This window comes from Balaenoptera physalus (assembly GCF_965194825.1).
Source record: "Balaenoptera physalus genome assembly, chromosome: 3".
NCBI lineage: Eukaryota > Metazoa > Chordata > Mammalia > Artiodactyla > Balaenopteridae > Balaenoptera > Balaenoptera physalus.
In genome coordinates, this window is record NC_138890.1 from 83,446,094 (window position 1) to 83,463,273 (window position 17,180).

Consider the following 17,180-nt stretch of genomic DNA (forward strand, 5'->3'; position numbering starts at 1 on the left):
GTCGTAAGAAGATATTAAATGGTTGGTTCCTCTTAAAAGTCACTAGATTCTAGATCTATGAATGAGCTTTTTACTCTTTTATAGATTGCACTCAATTAACTAATGATTTTGCCTACTGAATTTTCTAGATAAAACAATACTACAGTGGGATACCCTCTCTTGCGGTGGTTCTTAACAGTTTTGTGGTCACATATTCTTTTGAGAACCTGATAAAAGCTATGGGTTGTTTAACCAGAAAATATATATGGATACATACATGCAAAATTTTGCATATAATTTCAAATAGTTTACCAAACTATTTGAATCTTCCTGGAGTCATTCGATGGACCCTGGCTGGGTTAAGGACTCTTGCTCTTTTATGTATAAACTCAGTTCCTATCAATGAGCCAAGGCTGTGTTCATTTAAATGCAAGCCAAATTCCTTTGGGAATGATATATGAAATTATCTATAAATGTTAATTGTATAATTTCAAAAGATCTTGACCCTGTGTAGTATTGTATTATATGTTTTGTCCACATATCTGTTTGATTTAATATGGTTTTTATATGGGATTTATTATAGAATAATTTCATTCCTTTTTGATTTGATCACTGTTTAATAACTTGGGCTTATCTTTTGTATGCCAAGGAAAAGCCATTTTAAAAAAAGCATTTTCAGTACATAAATTGATTTATATGGAGCCACTTTGAGTATTATGTTTCTGCAATATATTTGTAGATATGTATCTTTCCAAAACATGACTCCTTAGTTTTCATTCTATCCATTGTCCTACTGATGTAACTAAACAAGGACTTAACTAATTACACAGGCTGGAAGCGCAATTCATTGACCCCTAGGACAACTACTTTTCCTTGTCCTGGCTGTGAACATGATGTGGATCTTGGAGAACGGGGAATCAACGGTCTGTTTCGAAATTTCACTTTGGAAACTATTGTTGAAAGGTATCGTCAGGCAGCCAGGGCAGCCACAGCCATTATGTGTGACCTTTGTAAACCACCACCTCAAGAATCCACAAAAAGTTGCATGGACTGTAGTGCAAGCTACTGCAATGAATGCTTCAAAATTTATCATCCTTGGGGTACTGTAAAAGCGCAGCATGAGTATGTGGGCCCAACTACGAATTTTAGACCCAAGGTAAGTGAAGTTTCTATTAAGTTAGAGTATTAAACTTAATATGATAAGATAAATTGTAACAAGTCTAGAACCTGACAGTAAGAAGGGAAATAACTTTAAAAGCTGGAACAAGAAATTAAGGCCTAGTAGTTGGAGTTATTTAGTATGTTGCTAAACATCTCCAGAGCTTAGAAGGCAATATTATGGTTCACTCTATTACAATACATTGTGATACAATACAATATATGAATGTTTGTAATGATAACTGAGTAAGAGAGGAAAGGTGATGTCAGATATACTCTCTAAGATTGAAATGGTTAAAGTTAAAAAGCTTTTGTGCTTTAATATGATAAATCCATAATTGTCTAAAAGATGTGATTGGGAAACATTCTGACATTTTTGGTTACCTAAAATTGTATTATGAATAAATAAGAGTAACTACAGCCTAATAATCTGAAGCTTATGATATAATGGTTATATAGTATTTGAAGTGGAATTTGCATTTCTTAAATATTCTGGGTAATTTCTATAGTAAAGTACAGAAGAACTTTATGAATGAATGAAGTTATAGATGAAACAAAATAGTGAATAGTGTAATTCACTATAGTCAAATTCTAAAGAGGTGTCTCATCCTATAGAATATTTGCCTTATAATTTTGAGTTCTTGCATTCCTTGCAGAAAGCCTGACTTTATATTCTATTTTAAATGTAATGGCTTTGAGAATGTAGGAACCTGGACATGCTTAGAAATTTGAAATCTTTTCCAGTTTTTCTCCTGGAGCTACACATTGGTATTAGGACTTTTTATAATGGAATTAAAAAAAAATTTCTCTAAGTTATCAGACCAGTTGTAGTTGCTTAAAATCTAATCTTTTGGAATAATGGGCAGCTTTTTGATTTCTATTAACACACTAGTTTAAAAGAATCCTCCTTCTTTTCCAAATGAAAACAGCTATATTATGTAAAAATTCAGTGTAACTATGATGATAGTTTACAGAGTAAACAAAAAGGTAGAAACTTAAATCAGGAGAACACAGTTCTAAATTTGGTCAATGTGTGTGCAATCAATATGTAAAAGCAAACATCTGGAAGCTTATAAAGTGTTCCAAGACTCTCTTGTAACAGATTTCTTGGGGGATAATGAGGCTATGGGTCCTCATAAGTTATTTGTTATGATACCTTAAAAAATATTGATCATGCTCATTAAGAATTTACCTAGTCATTATGATCAGTGGACCTTTCTAAGCTTGTTTAAGCATTTCACTTAAGTCTTATAGGAAGTAAATTTTTCCCTTCTTATCACCAAGTTTAGAGGAAATAACACATAATTAATTGACCATTTGAACCCTCAAATTGAAAAACAGTAATTCTAATGTAGAGAATTCTCATGTAATGTACCAAATGCTTTTATTTCTTTTTACACTTTCATTACTTTAAATGGCTTTATTTAGTGATTTCATAAAGCAAATCTTTGTGTTTTGGGACTTTATCCAATTACTTGAAATCTTTTGAGTGCCATGTAAGCTATGAAGACCCTTAATCCCACTTTTATTCTTTATTCAATAGATTTTAATGTGCCCAGAACATGAAACGGAGAGAATAAATATGTACTGTGAATTATGTAGGAGGCCAGTTTGTCATCTCTGTAAGTTGGGTGGTAATCATTCCAACCACCGTGTAACCACTATGAGCAGTGCGTACAAAACCTTAAAGGTAGAACTTATTTTTAGAACTAAATTTTGATCCTTTATAACTTTAGAACTTTAACTTTTTCTGTATAAAATCATATTGTGCATATTGTGTGGTCTGTTTTACTGAAATGAGTTAATAATCTAAAGTGTTACTTAATGATCTATTAATATTACGTTGTTAGTATTTCTGACCAGGGAACTCTTTGTCCTACTGATATCTAGTTCTGAGGAAAGAGAGGGATGAAGGACACTTCATTATGATCCATCCCTACATGAGCCCAACGCCACGACATTGAGTGTGGTTATGGGAGTGACACACTTTGAAGGGTAGTAGCTGTTTTAAGACACTTGATTCTTATTGCTGCCAATCGAATTAGTATAAACATTTTTGTTTATTCTGGTGGGTTCCAGCTAAAACTATTTACTGTCTGTTAACCTTATACATGGCCCTTTTAAAACTTTCAAATTTGATAATCTACAGCCAAGTAGGCAGTGGTATAATGCTATTTTTTTTTGTTTCATTCTTTTTTCCTTTTTAAAAGGGAATCAATTCATTTATAAATCTACTACCCATTTAAATTTTTGATTCCTTTAACAATATGTGTGTGCATTTTTTGACCTGTATCTGTTTTGCGTCTATACATACAGTTTCACATTTTGTATTTTGTATGTCTCACACGCTCAGTCCGTCTCACACGCTCAGTCCTCCCTCTACATTGAACACATGGGTTACAAGTATTGTTGTTTTATTGTCTGTCCTCATTTACTAATTCTGTTATCTGTGTCATTGCTAGGTCAATTCTGACTGATTTTTCTTATCATTATGAGTTGTATTGCCCTCCTCCTTTGCAAGCCTGCCAACTTTTGATTGGCTGCCAGGTATTGTAAAGCTTACCTTGTTGGGCAGTGGATATTTTTATATTCCTAAAGATATTCTTGAGTTTTCTTCTGTTGTGTGATTAAGTTAGAACAATTTGTTCCTTTTTGGTCTTGCTGTTAAGCTTTGTTAGGACAGAGCAGCATTTTGTTCTAGGACGAATTTTATGTGATTATTGAAGTAAAGCCATTTGTTTACTCTTCCCAATGCCCTATGAAGTTTGAGGGATTTTTTTTTTTTTTTTTTAGTCTGGCTGGTGGGGAACAGGCACTATTTCCGGCATGTGTGAGCTCTGAAATTGTTCCTTCTAATTCTTTTGGGTGATACTTGCCCTGTCCTGTGGCAATTTCCTCACACATAAAAATTGATCAAAGCTCATATGAATAAGCAAGGGGGCTGCTTGGTAAATCTCTGGAGTTCTTTCTCTTTATGGCCACCTGTTCTTAGGTGTCATGTTTTATAAACTCTGGCCTCCCCAGACACCCAGCTTCATCGCCTCATCTCACAGGAGATCCTGGGCCCCATTTGAGTTCTCTGCACCAGGCCTGGGAAGCCTTCTCCTGACAATAAGCTGAGAGCAATCATAGGCTCATCTTGTTTCCCATCCCTCAGGGACACTGTTTTTTTTGTTTTTTTTTTTAAATTATTTATTTATTTGCTTGTTTATTTATGGCTGTGTTGGGTCTTCGTTTCTGCGCGAGGGCTTCCTCCAGCTGCGGCAAGCGGGGGCCACTCTTCATCGCGGTGCGCGGGCCTCTCACTATCGCGGCCTCTCTTGTTGCGGAGCACAGGCTCCAGACGCGCAGGATCAGTAGTTGTGGCTCACGGGCCTACTTGCTCCGTGGCATGTGGGATCTTCCCAGACCAGGGCTCGAACCCGTGTCCCCTGCATTGGCAGGCGGACTCTCAACCACTGCGCCACCAGGGAAGTCCAGGGACACTGTTTTTTGTTTCTTGATGTCCAGTGTCTTGAGAGCTGTTTCATTTATTCTGTTAGGTTTTTTTAGTTGTTTCAAGTGGGTGAGTAAATCCAGTCTCTGTTTCTCTGTTGTGCCTCACAGTGGCAATAACACTGTTTGCTAATTTTAACTTTGACACCTTTTTTGTTTGTTTCTTATTGGTTGGATATTATATAAGTTGTCCAAAATTTTCTTTTCTGTTACTTGGAATCAATATTTGACAATAGAATACACTTAAGTTATCCTTTGCCTTGTTGTTAATTTCTCCCATTTATGTTTCACACTTTTAAAAATGAGACTCCATAATGGATTTTTCAATTTATTCACTTTTTAGTAAGAGTAAAATTATTCAGTTTTGCTGAAAGTAGCAAACAGATCTCCTTAGATCTTCCTTTTTACTTGTTTTAGATTGTAAGCCGGAGGCCTTCATGATCTAGGTGACATAGGTTTATAATATCATTTTCATTTTTACTCACTTGAGTGTTGCAGGGAGAGAGCTCAAACTCTGCTGGGTGTTAGAATCACCTGGAACCCTTGGTAAAACTATGGAAGCCAGGCCTGTACTACTTTAATGACCTTGGGCCTCTGTGTTCTTTATGGACACTCAGGAGACTGATGCACACCAGCATTTGAGAACCACTGCTCTAGAGGAAGCTTTGAGCAACTTTGGGGTCCTTGAGAATTTAGCCTCTGATCAGTTCCTAGAGAACTGGGGTCCTAATAGGACTAAAGGATTTAAACCTGCTTCTCACGTTAGATGAACTTCCTGGATAAAATGCCTAGTATCAGTGTCTGGTGCATATACTTTTTGGAGGATTATGAATAAATGGACCACTGATTCTTGGTTAAGACAGATCTAGTCTTAACACAGACTGCCTAAGTTTAAGGGGACTGAGAAGACTGGAGCTGTCTCAGATAAAGGCTGTGGTTGGCCAGAGACTTGGTTTAAGCATCACAGCTCACTGGAACCACTTAGACCTTGGACGGTGTTTCTGAATTCTGTCCTCTATTCTTCTCTAGCCTATTTAGCACTGTTCACTTAAGCTGTTTCAGAACTAAGCCCTGCTTCAGTTTAAATGGCCAAATTCCTTTCTTTGCTACTATAGCTAGAGTGCCAGCACTCATACCCCGTAGGTCTGGTCCTAACCTGGGCCTGACGGCGGTGGTATCGGAGGAACTGTCATCTTCCTTGCAGCTTGGTGCTGAGGAAGCACCTCTCAGCCTGTGACATCATGGTTAATGTGTGGTGAGGAGGTTTCTAGTTCAGCTATTGACTATGTGATATTTGTACTCAGTGAGCTTTGGTTTCCTCATCTGTAAAATGCTGGATTAAAATGCAGGATTTTAATGTCTCTTCCTGTCCTTAACATCCTATGATTTCCTTCTTGGTTCCGTCGTGCCTTGAGTTCTCAGAAATCTTGTTCCTCTGCCTAACAGGTCTTTCCTCTGTCCCTCCAGTGAGCCATCAAGGAAACTCACTGGGTCTGATTGCTGGGTGTCCCAAAGAGTTAAAGATGGGCCATGCTGGAGACCTGTCACTTTGATTTCTGCATACGTTCTCTTACCCTGTAACATGGTCTAAGTAAAAAAAGAGGACGATGATATAAGAAGGAGACTCACTTCTTTAATTCCTAAGAGCTTTGCCCCTCTTCTTCCTAACTCTTTTCAACCCTTAGTCACCAGTTGTGAGCAAGAAATGTTCAGATCCTCCTGTCAGGGCTACAGCATGGGAAGTGTTTCCTGGATGTTCTTATTCTTAGTCTCAGGATACATTGTCTCTTACTACTTTGTACCCCGTGGTGGGTCAGGGTATTATTGTTTGTTTTTAAATGTATTTCAGGTATATTAATGTTTTCTGGGCTACACTAGTGATCTCACCAAAATCTATGACATTATCTCTATGATAAACTATACCAGTTTCAAAATGACTACTTTATGAACAAACTATTCAATAAACTCTTGAAGTTACCTATTTTTATAAATCTGTGTTTTCATTATTGTGTATTGTGTAATTGTTTAATGAACATCTAGGCTGGGGTGGACTATGAAGATTATTTTGGAAGGGTCTTTGTTGTTTTTCCTGTTGTGTGTGGGGTGTGTGTGTGTGAGAGTGAATTATAAAATCTGGTGGAAGACAACACTATTTGGATTGCTGCCCTTCCATTTACTTAGAAGCTTTGGGAGGAAGCATTCTGGGAGTGATGATGAGACAACAAAAATATGCCATTTGTGTATTCAGGAGTTTTTACTAATCTGAGCATCACTACCTTGTTCTTTTTTCTAACTGCTTCTAATCCCTCATGTATCTTTAGGCCTGTGTGCTCAAGGCCAGTGACTGTTTACCCTGGGTTAATAATGATAATCACCATTGTTGATTTTACTGTCTGTTCATCATAGGCTAGAGAAGAGGGTACTGTGTTAAAAGAAATTCTGGAAGGCCTTTGTTACACTTCTATTTCTGTTTCTAATATATTCCAATAGGAAAAGCTTTCAAAAGATATTGATTACCTTATTGGCAAGGAGAGCCAGGTGAAGAGTCAGATTTCTGAACTAAACTTGTTAATGAAAGAAACGGAGGTAAGTGATAAGCTGGTTTGCATATTTTTCATTTATTCATTTAGACATTCATTTATTCATTCATAAAATCCAGAGGGTATTATTTGAGCTGGGAGTACAAAGTTGTGTTAGATTTCACTCCTGCTTTTCTGGGACTAAGAAAACAAATGTAAAAAATAATGCTATGTGATCCATGCTGATAGAGGTTGTGAGTAAATGATATTGGAACACAGAGGAAAGAATGACATTCTTTATGTGGCAGTTAACGAGTTCTCCAAAGTAGCAATATAAGGAAAATAATAGCTTTTATGATTATCTGTAGCTTATAAAACTAACAGATTGCATTTGAAAAATGCACTATATGTCGATAGGACCAGGTTTATTTAAGTTTCCAGATACTCCGAAGTATATTCCTGTCACATATGTTCATCAAAAGACATGTATTAAGATGTTCTTAGCTGCATTATTTTGTGATAGCCACAAAATGGAAAGTACTCAAATGTTCATCAACAGTGGAATATAAATAGCAGTGAAGGATGAATATCTACAACTATGTGCAACAATGTAGATAAGTCTGGCACTAATATTGAAAGGAAGATGCGAAATACAAAGGAGTACATGCTGGGTGATTCCAAGACAGGTGAAACTAGACTGTGTTGTTCAGGATAGGAGTTATTGAAGAGAGGGAGGATTAGTGCCTGGAAAGGTTATAAGGGTGGCTTCTGGGATACTGGTAATATTGTTCAATCTAGATGCTGGTTACATGGGTGTGGTTGCAAAGCCTCATTGATCCTTACACTTACATGTACATTTTCCTCTTTGCATATTATACTTCAGTAAAAAATTTTAAAAACTGATAGCACTTTAAAAATATAGTAAGAGAGGATAGAACTGGGTTATTTTAAAATTCCTAATAGTCTTCACTGATTTTGATCCCTATTTCTTTTCTCTATTTGAAATAAACTGAAGAGCCATTACCCTTGATCACTTTATGTTTTGTAATTAAATGTAAAAATATTCTGGCTAGTATGAGACTGTCATTTCTTACAAATTTTTTTCAAAAATGGGTTAAAATCATTGAAAAATTATGTGAATTAGCACCATATTACCAGTATTTTTTTTGAATTTTATTTCATTTATTTTTTTATACAGCAGATTCTTATTAGTCATCCATTTTATACACATCAGTGTATACATGTCAATCCAAATCTCCCAATTCATCACACCCCCACCCCCACCCACGGCTGCTTTCCCCCCTTTGTGTCCATACATTTGTTCTCTACATGTGTCTCAACTTCTGCCCTACAAACAGGATCATCTGTACCATTTTTCTAGGTTAATGCATATATATATGCGTTAATATATGATATTTGTTTTTCTCTTTCGGACTTACTTCACTCTGTATGACAGTCTCTAGATTCATCCACGTCTCTACAAATGACCCAATTTCGTTCCATTTCATGGCTGAGTAATATTCTACTGTATATATGTACCACATCTTCTTTATCCATTCGTCTGTTGATGGGCATTTAGGTTGCTTCCATGACCTGGCTATTGTAAATAGAGCGGCAATGAACATTGGGGTGCATGTGTCTTTTTGAATTGTGGTTTCCTCTGGGTATATGCCCAGTAGTGGGATTGCTGGGTCATATGGTAATTCTATTTTTAGTTTTTTAAGGAACCTCCATACCGTTCTCCATAGTGGCTGTATCAATTTACATTCCCACCAACAGTGCAAGAGGGTTCCTTTTTCTCCACACCCTCTCCAGCATTTGTTGTTTGTAGATTTTCTGATGATGCCCATTCTAACTGGTGTGAGGTGATACCTCACTGTAGTTTTGATTTGCATTTCTCTAATAATTAGTGATGTTGAGCAGCTCTTCATGTGCTTCTTGGCCATCTGTCTGTCCTCTTTGGAGAAATGTCTATTGAGGTCTTCTGCCCATTTTTTGATTGGGTTGTTTGTTTTTTTTAATATTGAGCTGCATGAGCTGTTTATATACTTTGGAGATTAATCCTTTGTCTGTAGATTCATTTGCAAATATTTTCTCCCATTCTGAGGGTTGTCTTTTCGTCTTGTTTGTAGTTTCCTTTCTTTTGCAAAAGCTTTTAAGTTTCATTAGATCCCATTTGTTTATTTTTGTTTTTATTTACATTACTCTAGGAGGTGGATCAAAAAAGATCTTGCTGTGATTGATGTCAAAGAGTGTTCTTCCTATGCTTTTCTCTAAGAGTTTTATAGTGTCCAGTCTTACATTTAGGTCTCTAATCCATTTTGAGTTTATTTTTCTGTATGGTGTTAGGGAGTGTTCTAATTTCATTCTTTCACATGTAGCTGTCCAGTTTTCCCAGCACCACTTATTGAAGAGACTGTCTTTTCTCCATTGTATATCCTTGCCTCCTTTGTCATAGATTAGTTGACCATAGGTGTGTGGGTTTATCTCTCGGCTTTCTATCCTGTTCCATTGATCTATATTTCTGTTTTTGTGCCAGTACCATATTGTCTTGATTACTGTAGCTATGTGGTATAGTCTGAAGTCAGGGAGTCTGATTCCTCCAGCTCCGTTTTTTTCCTCAAGATTGCTTTGGCTATTTGGGGTCTTCTGTGTATCCATACAAATTTTAAGATTTTTTGTTCTAGTTCTGTAAAAAATGCCATTGGTAATTTGATAGGGATTGCGTTGAATCTGTAGATTGCTGTGGGTAGTATAGTCATTTTCACAATATTGATTCTTCCAATCCAAGAACATGGTATATCTCTCCATCTGTTGGTATCTTCTTTAATTTCTTTCAACAGTGTCTTATAGTTTTCTGCATACAGATCTTATTTCTCCCTAGGTAGGTTTATTCCTAGGTATTTTATTCTTTTTGTGGCAATGGTGAATGGGAGTGTTTCCTTAATTTCTCTGTCAGATTTTTCATCATTAGTGTATAGGAATGCAAGAGATTTCTGTGCATTAATTTTGTATCCTGCACCTTTACCAAATTCATTGATTAGCTCTAGCAGTTTTCTGGTGGCATCTTTAGGATTCTCTATGTATAGTATCATGTCATCTGCTAACAGTGACAGTTTTACTTCTTCTTTTCCAATTTGTATTCCTTTTATTTCTTTTTCTTCTAATTGCTGTGACTAGGACTTCCAAAACTATGTTGAATAATAGTGGTGAGAGTGGACATCCTTGTCTTGTTCCTGATCTTAGAGGAAATGCTTTCAGTTTTTCACCATTGAGAATGATGTTTGCTGTGGGTTTGTCATATATGGCCTTTATTATGTTGAGGTAGGTTCCCTCTATGCCCACTTTCTGGAGAGTTTTTATCATAAATGGGTGTTGAATTTTGTCAAAAGCTTTTTCTGCATCTATTGAGATGATCATATGGTTTTTCTTCTTCAATTTGTTAATATGGTGTATCACATTGATTGATTTGCATGTATTGAAGAATCTTTGCGTCCCTGGGATAAATCCCACTTGATCACGGTGTATGATCCTTCTAATGTGTTGTTGGATTCTGTTTGCTAGTATTTTGTTGAGGATTTTTGCATCTATATTCATCAGTGATATTGGCCTGTAATTTTCTTCTTTTGTAGTATCTTTGTCTGGTTTTGGTATCAGGGTGATGGTGGCCCCATAAAATGAGTTTGGGAGTGTTCCTTCCTCTGCAATTTTTTGGAAGAGTTTGAGAAGGATGGGTGTTAGCTCTTCTCTAAATGTTTGATAGAATTCACCTGTGAAGCCATCTGGTCCTGGACTTTTGTTTGTTGGAAGATTTTTTTTTAATTAATTAATTTTATTTTATTATTTATTTTTGGCTGCGTTGGGTCTTCGTTACTGCATGCAGTCTTTCTCTAGTTGCGGCGAGCGGGGGCTACTCTTCGTTGCGGTGTGCAGGTTTCTCATTGCGGTGGCTTCTCTTTTTGTGGATCACGGGCTCTAGGTGTGCGTGCTTCAGTAGTTGTGGCACATGGACTCAGTAGTTGTGGCTCTCGGGCTCTGGAGTGTAGGCTCAGTAGTTGTGGCACATGGGCTTAGTTGCTCCGTGGCATGTGGGATCTTACCGGACCAGGGCTCGAACCTGTGTCCCCTGCATTGGCAGGCGGATTCTTAACCACTCCGCCGCCAGGGAAGCCCTGTTGGAAGATTTTTAATCACAGTTTCAATTTCATTGCTTGTGATTGGTCTGTTCATATTTTCTATTTCTTCCTGGTTCAGTCTTAGAAGGTTATACCTCTCTAAGAATTTGTCCGTTTCTTCCAGGTTGTCCATTTTATTGGCGTAGAGTTGCTTGTAGTGGTCTCTTAGGATGCTTTGTATTTCTGCAGTGTCTGTTGTAACTTCTCCTTTTTCATTTCTAATTTTATTGATTTGAGTCCTCTCCCTCTTTTTCTTGATGAGTCTGGCTAATCGTTTATCAATTTTGTTTATCTTCTCAAAGAACCAGCTTTTAGTTTTATTGATCTTTGCTGTTGTTTTCTATTTCATTTATTTCTGCTCTGATCTTTATGACTTCTTCCCTTCTGCTAACTTTGGGTTTTGTTTGTTCTTCTTTCTCTAGTTCCTTTAGGGGTAAGTTTAGGTTGTTTGTTTGGGATTTTTCTTGTTTCTTGAGGTAGGCTTGCATAGCTATAAACTTCCCTCTTAGAACTGCTTTTGCTGCATCCCATTGGTTTTGTATCGTTGTCTTTTCATTATCATTTTTCTCTAGGTATTTTTTGATTTCCTCTTTGATTTCTCCAGTAATCTCTTGGTTATTTAGTAACATATTGTTTAGCCTCCATGTGTTTGTGTTTTTTACGTTTTTTTCCCTGTAATTGATTTCTAATCTCATAGCATTGTGGTCAGAAAAGATGCTTGATATGATTTCAATTTTCTTAAATTTACTGAGGCTTGATTTGTGACCCAGGGTGTGATCCATCCTGGAGAATGTTCCATGTGCACTTGAGAAGAAAGTGTAATCTGCTGTTTTTGGATGGAATGTCCTATAAATGTCAATTAAATCTATCTAGTCTGTTGTGTCATTTAAAGCTTGTGTTTCCTTATTAATTTTCTGTCTGGATGATCTGTCCATTGGTATAAGTGAGGTGTTAAAGTCCCCCACTGTTACTGTGTTACTGTCTATTTCTTCTTTTATAGCTGTTAGCAGTTGCCTTATGTATTGAGGTGCTCCTGTGATGGGTTCATATATATTTATAATTGTTATATCGTCTTCTTGGATTGATCCCTTGATCATTATGTAGTGTCCTTCTTTGTCTCTTGTAATAGTCTTTATTTTAAAGTCTATTTTATCTGATATGAGTATTGCTACTCCAGCTTTCTTTTGATTTCCATTTGCATGGAATATCTTTTTCCATCCCCTCACTTTCAGTCTGAATGTGTCCCTAGGTCTGAAGTGGGTCTCTTGTAGACAGCATATGTATGGGTCTTGTTTTTGTATCCCTTCAGCAAGCCTGTGTCTTTTGGTTGGAGCATTTAATCCATTCACTTTTAAGGTAGTTATTGCTATGTATGTTCCTATTACCATTTTCTTAATTGTTTTGGGTTTGTTTTTTAGGTTCTTTTCTTCTCTTGTGTTTCCCACTTAGGGAAGTTCCTTTAGCATTTGTTGTAGAGCTGGTTTGGTGGTGCTGAATTCTCTTAGCTTTTGCTTGTCTGTAGAGTTTTTGATTTCTCCATCGAATCTGAATGAGATCCTTGGCGTGTAGAGTAATCTTGGTTGTCGGTTCTTCCCTTTCATCACTTTAAGTATGTCATGCCGCTCCCTTCTGGCTTGTAGAGTTTCTGCTGAGAAATCAGCTGTTAACCTTATGGGAGTTCCCTTGTATGTTATTTCTTGTTTTTCCCTTGCTGCTTTCAATAATTTTCCTTTGTCTTTAATTTTTGCCAATTTGATTACTATGTGTCTCGGCATGTTTCTCCTTGGGTTTATCCTGTATGGGACTCTCTGCACTTCCTGGACTTGGGCGGCTATTTCCTTTCCCATGTTAGGGAAGTTTTAGACTATAATCTCTTCAAATATTTTCTCAGGTCCTTTCTCTCTCTCTTCTCCTTCTGGAACCCCTATAATGCGAATGCTGTTGTGTTTAATATTGTCCCAGAGGTCTCTTACGCTGTCTTCATTTCTTTTCATTCTTTTTTCTTTATTCTATTCTGCAGCAGTGAATTCCACCATTCTGTCTTCCAGGTCACTTATCCGTTTTCCTGCCTCAGTTATTCTGCTATTGATTCCTTTCAGTGTATTTTTCATTTCAGTTATTGTGTTGTTCATCTCTGTTTGTTTGTTCTTTAATTCTTCTAGATGTTTGTTAAACATTTCTTGCATCTTCTCGATCTTTGCCTCCATTCTTTTTCTGAGGTCCTGGATCATCTTCACTATCATTATTCTGAAATCTTTTTCTGGAAGGTTGCCTATCTCCACTTCATTTAGTTGTTTTTCTGGAGTTTTATCTTGTTCCTTCATCTGGTACATAGCCCTCTGCCTTTTCATCTTGTCTATCTTTCTGTGAATGTGGTTTTTGTTCCACAGGCTGCCGAATTGTAGTTCTTGCTTTTGCTGTCTGCCCTCTGGTGGATGAGGCTATCTAAGAGGCTTGTGCAAGTTTCCTGATGGGAGGGACTGGTGGTGGGTAGAGCTGGCTGTTGCTTTGGTGGGCAGAGCTCAGTAAATCTTTAATCCGATTATCTGCTGATGGGTGGGGCTGGGTTCCCTCCCTGTTGGTTGTTTGGCCTGAGGCGACCCAACACTGGAGCCTGCCTACCCAGGCTCTTTGGTGGGGCTAATGGCGGACTCTGGGAGGGCTCACGCCAAGGAGTACTTCCCAGAACTTCTGCTGCCAGTGTCCTTGTCCTCATGGTGAGACATAGCCACACCCCGCCTCTGCAGGAGACCTTCCAACACTAGCAGGTAGGTCTGGTTCAGTCTCCCCTGGGGTCACTGCTCCTTCCCCTGGGTCCCGGATGCGCACACTACTTTGTGTGTGCCCTCCAAGAGTGGAGTCTCTGTTTCCTCCAGTCCTGTCGAAGTCCTGCAGTCAAATCCCACTAACCTTCAAAGTCTGATTCTCTAGGAATTCCTCCTCCTGTTGCCCAACCCCCAGATTGGGAAGCCTGATGTGGGGCTCAGAACCTTCACTCCAGTGGGTGGACTTCTGTGGTATAAGTGTTCTCCAGTTTGTGAGTCACCCACCCAGCACTTATGGGATTTGATTTGATTGTGATTGCACCCCTCCTACCATCTCATTGTGGCTTCTCCTTTTGTCTTTGGATGTGGGGTATCTTTTTTGGTGAGTTCCAGTGTCTTCCTGTCGATGATTGTTCAGCAGTTAGTTGTGATTCTGTTGTTCTTGCAAGAGGGAGTGAGAGTACATCCTTCTACTCCGCCATCTTGAACCAATCTCCATATTACCAGTATTGCTTTAATATTTTAAATATTATTTTTCTGATAGTCACTGATTGCATTTTCATGTAATTTAAAAGTAGGATTCTGTTTCTCGCATTTGTATCTGATTGACAAACTCTCTCAGTTTACTATAATCCCTGAACACATAACACATTATCATCTAGATAGTAGGTTGCTTCAGGGATTGTGTCTGTGGTTATTTTAGATTTGTCTTTATTGGTTTTCTCAGTCAGGCTGCCTTTACTTCTGAGATAAGGAAACCCAGTGCTTGTTTTTGAGTTTGTCATTCAGTAGGTTGAAAACTGAGGAACTCAGGCATCAAGTATTCATGTAGGCATTGATGCCTTGGGATTCTGGAGAAATTATTTAACTCCTTCTTGTACCTTTGACCTAAGCTGCGTTTGTAGGCTTATCAGTAAGAATCTTCTGCACTAGAGAATTTGTCTCCATTCTTGAATTTTACTCAGTGAAGACTGTGACACTGTCTTTTTATCTATAATTATACTTAGCTGGAAAAAGTCTTCTCTTGATCTATGTATAATGATATTTCTGAACTTAATGTGATATGTCACTGAAATACTACCAGAATGTCACCACCCTCTGTTCTCTCCTCCTATCCTCCTTTTAAAAAATTGGCTGTTGAGGTTAGGAATCAGAGAAGGAAATCTGGAAAAAATTTCCTTTTATTTTAAATGTTGGCCAGAAGCCATTGGAAAATGCGCAATGCACTTCTACCATATATTGTCAGCTTTTAAGAATGTTCTTGAAGACTCTTTTCTGTTGGCTGCTGCTATGAGTCTATTATGATAAATGCTTGTAAGTGCTTTGCTGGTCTTATTTTCAAAATCAGGTCAAGGTGTGATTTTGTGGACATGCAAAATGTTTAATAAGCACTATAGAGAGGATCATTCTTTGGCAAAGTACAGGAATAGCTATGTGTGCAGTGAAAATAATGTTTATTGAGAGTATGTGACATTGTGGTGGGCATTTTATGTAAATAATCTTTTTCAATCTTCAGAAAAACCTAAATGGTCTCTCTTACCCCTAGTTTTCAGAAAAGAAAAACTCAAGCATAAAAAGTTAATTTGCATAACTTATAATTAAATCAATATTAATTAAATTACAGCTTAATTATAATTATATATAACTAAATATTAATTTGAAGAGAAGAGTTACATTTTTATTACTTAGTATAGGATGTAATTTTTTTGAGTTTCATAGCTGTGGTTTAACTTTTTAAAAAATTTGTATATGGTAGAAAGGATAAAATTTCCTGAATTAGAAATGAATAAAAATAAATAAGTGCAAGATTGTATTTTCCTGTGTCTTTGGTTAAATCAGTTCATTTCTGCCTCAAGTTCCTCTGTATACAAATTGAATGTTGCTTTCTTATTTCATTGAATAAGTTTATTGCTGGACTTTGGAGATTGAAAGCTTAAGGAAATATAGTATTATAAAATTACAAAGTATGTCTCAAAGTTGCTGATCATTCCTTAGTAAGCATATTTGATGCCAAATTATTGTTCTGAAAACATCAAGGAGTCAGACAAAATCTTTTTCTTTCCAGTATTTGGGTTCGTTTTGTTGAATTGCGACTCTTTCTTGAAAAGACATTTGGATTTAGCAGATGAGGTAACGCTTTGCTTGTTTTATAATAGTGTAATGGAGATCGGGCTAAAGAAGAAGCAATTACACATTTTGAAAAGCTCTTTGAAATCCTAGGAGAGAGGAAATCATCTGTTTTGAAGGCAATTGATGCTTCTAAGAAACTAAGATTAGACAAATTTCAGACTCAAATGGAAGAGTATCAGGGGCTGCTAGAGAACAACGGACTCGTGGGATACGCTCAAGAAGTGCTGAAAGAGACAGATCAGTCTTGCTTTGTTCAGACCGCAAAACAGCTCCACCTCAGGTATTTAACTTTGAACTGACAGTCTCTCTCTAGCAGTGTCATTAAATGCTGCTTTATGTTTCAGCTGTAGCTCTGAGTGGTTCAGAGTGCTGTGTTATGTGCAGTATCTCTTGCTTCACTCTTAGCTTGAATGTTGAGTGAAGTTTTCTTTTGTTAATCTCATTGAAAATATTTAGTCTGATTTGCCTTTTTAAAGAATCATTTTTGTATAAAATATTTTATATCTGTTTGTAGAATACAGAAAGCTACAGAATCTTTGAAGAGCTTTAGACCTGCGGCTCAGACTTCTTTTGAAGACTATGTTGTTAATACATCTAAACAAACAGAACTTCTTGGAGAATTGTCCTTTTTCTCTAGTGGTGAGTTTTAGTATCAGCATACCTTCATGTTTTTAGTTTGAATTCACATTGTGTAGGAGAAACACAAATTCTCTTCAGTTTGACATTATAATGCAGCATCTCAGTTGCCCAGACCATCATATGCTAAAATCATATGCCATTTATGTTTTTATAACCATGTTTTTATGCACAGAAGCTAGATTCTTTTGGTTTGTATGTTTTTAAACATTGTGTGAATGGCACCACATTGTATGTATCATTTTTTTGTAAATTATTTTTTTGAGAAATTAAGTTTAAGATAAATATTTGTTAATACATGAAGTTCTGGTTTACAGCTATAT

At 37.0% G+C, this 17,180-nt stretch overlaps 1 protein-coding gene and 1 long non-coding RNA gene across 8 annotated transcripts in view; one reads left to right on the plus strand and one right to left on the minus strand.

Annotated features, from left to right (window-relative positions):
* LOC309657870 overlaps window positions 1-17,180 on the minus strand; it is an 849,451-nt gene that overhangs the window by 49,591 nt on the left and 782,680 nt on the right. The window lies entirely within an intron of this gene.
* The window catches only part of TRIM36 (tripartite motif containing 36), a 45,177-nt gene that overhangs the window by 18,698 nt on the left and 9,299 nt on the right, over window positions 1-17,180 (plus strand). For 4 of the 7 annotated variants that reach the window (XM_082455766.1, XM_082455767.1, XM_082455768.1 and 1 more), the window contains 5 exons: window positions 810-1,135; window positions 2,681-2,827; window positions 7,123-7,218; window positions 16,248-16,501; window positions 16,736-16,860. In XM_082455766.1, the coding sequence (XP_082311892.1) occupies window positions 810-1,135; window positions 2,681-2,827; window positions 7,123-7,218; window positions 16,248-16,501; window positions 16,736-16,860 (948 nt within the window). Of the gene's footprint in view, window positions 22-782; window positions 1,136-2,680; window positions 2,828-7,122; window positions 7,219-16,247; window positions 16,502-16,735; window positions 16,861-17,180 lie in introns of all 7 variants that reach the window. The other 3 variants (XM_082455765.1, XM_082455763.1, XM_082455769.1) reach the window with 2 other exon arrangements.